Here is a 2,465-nt window from a genome sequence, read left to right as displayed (position 1 = left end):
ATATTAGTAAACCAAGACTAAAAATCATAGTTGAAAAAGCAGTAAGAGCACCAGGTAACAAGATGACTAATTGGAATGCTTAAAAAGAGAAACATTCATCAATTGGATCTTCAGTGGTTCACAAGGTATCAGAAAGTTGAATTTGTAGTTACAAATGAAGTAAAAGAATCATATTCAGCTGTCAAAAGATAACTAGGTCCATGCTCTTAGAGAGAACCATACAAAACAAAATGAAAGGTTTCGAACATAAAAAAATTAAAAAAAAAATGTTAGTCATGCCAAGACTGAGATCACTCATCTATCTATCATTTCAACCTAATAAATTAGTTACTTTGGTTTTGCAAAGTCTCCCAATTGTGTAGGAACCTCAGTATCTTTTATCCCAAGTTCAGAGAAGAAGAATATCAGAACGTTTGTTCAAGTTTGCAGACACACTAGCCTCATTAAATTTGCAAATGCACAACACTTGTACATACAGTGAGAAAGGAACTGTAAATTCTATGGGTACATGATTAGAGTGTTAGTCCTTCATTGACAATAATAGATAAAAGCTCATACACTGATAACCGTTAGTGTGTGTTTGCAAAGAACTCACTGTAGCAGTTCGCCTCTCACTGAAGCATTTGGACTTCTGTAGTTCCTTGTAGAGTTCACCTTTAGCTGCATATTCCAGTATCAAGTAAACTCGAGTCTGTGATACAAAGGAGAATTAGGTCAATTGAGGTGGCATAAACAAAATTCAGGTTCAATATGCCTACAATCTTTATAAATCAAGATAGAGCCGAACCTGATCATAGAAGTAACCATAAAAGATATTTCAAATTTAATCAATAATGTAATTCTCTTACCCAGTTTAATCAATAATGTAATTTAATCAATAATCTTTGGACCAGTATGGCTTTGGATTTCAATTTTTACCGGTTGAACCTGACAATCTGGACAAATTTTGCAAACACGGCCATATGATCATGTACACAAATATGGCATGGTATTGACTAATTCAGCAGTGTTTCCTAGAATAGATTAATTATGCTTGAAGCATGTCCCATTTCTAGATGAATTTATCATTCTAATACTCATCATCTAAAATAGAAGGGAAAAAAAGGCCACATGCAGAAAGTCCACATAAGGAAAAAAAACCTAGCTAGAAAATTTGCCCAAGGAATATAACTTCATCCTGTAAACACCATATTGTTATAGCAAAAATATAGTAGTGAGACAGAACCAACAATTGAGTTATTGGAGATGGATACCAGCCATTCCCTATGACCTTGATGACTGTTATCACCATCATGGACTTTCACTGCTACTTGAAGGGGTTGCAGCCCATCCCTGAGATCTTCGCTGATCAAACCTTTGTAAACTCTACCAAATCCTCCAACACCCAAAACATGATCCTGCCTAAAATTCCCTGTGATTAGCTTCAGCTCACTGAAAGTGAAGGCTATGAGGGGATTTACTGCTGTATCCCGTCGCAAATCCTCAACTTCCTCAGGGTTTGAAGGCAGTTTGCTACCTTCCTTCTCCTCTTGTCTCACAACATGTGTCTGGAGTCTTGGGCATTCTGTTGGTGGACAAAACAAGCTTTTACAACCCATGCTTCCTTTGGTGTATCTAACATTCATCAGTACAGCACAAGCTAAAACCTGACTATTTGTACTAAGGCATAAACACGATTATCAAAAGAAAACATTGTTAAATCTGTTTCCCCCAAAAGATACAAAGTCTATAATGGTTTCATGTCAAAAATTCACAAGCAACTTTAAAGAATACAAGGAAAACCATGTGTCTATTCCTTACTTGCAAAACCCCAGAGAACAAATAGGAAGTTTCTTTATCAAACTTAGCACGTATCTACTTTGCTCTTTAGCAAAATATCACAGCTTTAGCTACTAAAAAATAAGTATAAGAAACAAAAAATCAACTCTCAGAGACAACCAAATCACTGGAGTTAAAAAAGAGGAGACCCACCTGACTTCGAACTGGATGACACTCCGTAGACGGATGTCTTCCCTCTGACCCAGCAGTTACCCATTAATTATCCAGGAACTACCAATACAACTCACCAGGCGCGAGATCAGCCAAAGATGATCTTTTTCACAAGTAGGGTTGAGGACAGAGATAGGAAGGCATCCACGACCAAAGCTCACTCCTTTCGGTGAAGGAAGCGCACGGGGCTGCTGCTCTTGTCTCGCTATAGATTTTTCCTTGGTGCCAGACCGTGCGATAGTGCCCAAATTCAGGGATGGCAATGGGTCGGGTTCGGGTCGGATTCTATATCCTCCGTACCCATACCCATCGGGTATAGGATATCCAATGGGTATACCCATACCCATTAAAGGACCGGATATATTCTATACGTGTAATTTTTCTTCTTTCTATCGAGCTATTATCATTCAACAAAAACATATTAAAATTAACATCCTATTAAAAAATATATATATAATTAAAAAAATAGATTAAAC

At 37.2% G+C, this 2,465-nt stretch overlaps 1 protein-coding gene across 1 annotated transcript; it reads right to left on the bottom strand.

Annotated features, from left to right (window-relative positions):
- Window positions 1–1,172: 1,172 nt before the first annotated feature.
- LOC121993737 (probable serine/threonine-protein kinase PBL16) lies at window positions 1,173–2,182 on the bottom strand. The gene is made up of 2 exons (XM_042548074.1): window positions 1,972–2,182; window positions 1,173–1,564 (listed from the first exon to the last, which is right to left on the bottom strand). Exons 1-2 carry the CDS (start codon window positions 2,033–2,035, stop codon window positions 1,173–1,175), a joined length of 456 nt encoding a protein of 151 aa, XP_042404008.1. The 5' UTR covers window positions 2,036–2,182.
- Window positions 2,183–2,465: the final 283 nt, after the last annotated feature.

Source organism: Zingiber officinale, chromosome 6A (genome assembly GCF_018446385.1).
Source record: "Zingiber officinale cultivar Zhangliang chromosome 6A, Zo_v1.1, whole genome shotgun sequence".
NCBI lineage: Eukaryota > Viridiplantae > Streptophyta > Magnoliopsida > Zingiberales > Zingiberaceae > Zingiber > Zingiber officinale.
This window is presented reverse-complemented; position numbering and strand designations above follow the sequence as displayed.

Excerpts from the sequence above, each read along its gene's own strand:
- LOC121993737 (XM_042548074.1), bottom strand. The coding sequence starts at position 2,035 with ATGGGTAACTGCTGGGTCAGAGGGAAGACATCCGTCTACGGAGTGTCA. Across the intron at positions 1,565-1,971 it reads GTCATCCAGTTCGAAGTCAG|AATGCCCAAGACTCCAGACA; the intron begins GTGGGTCTCCTC and ends GTCCACCAACAG.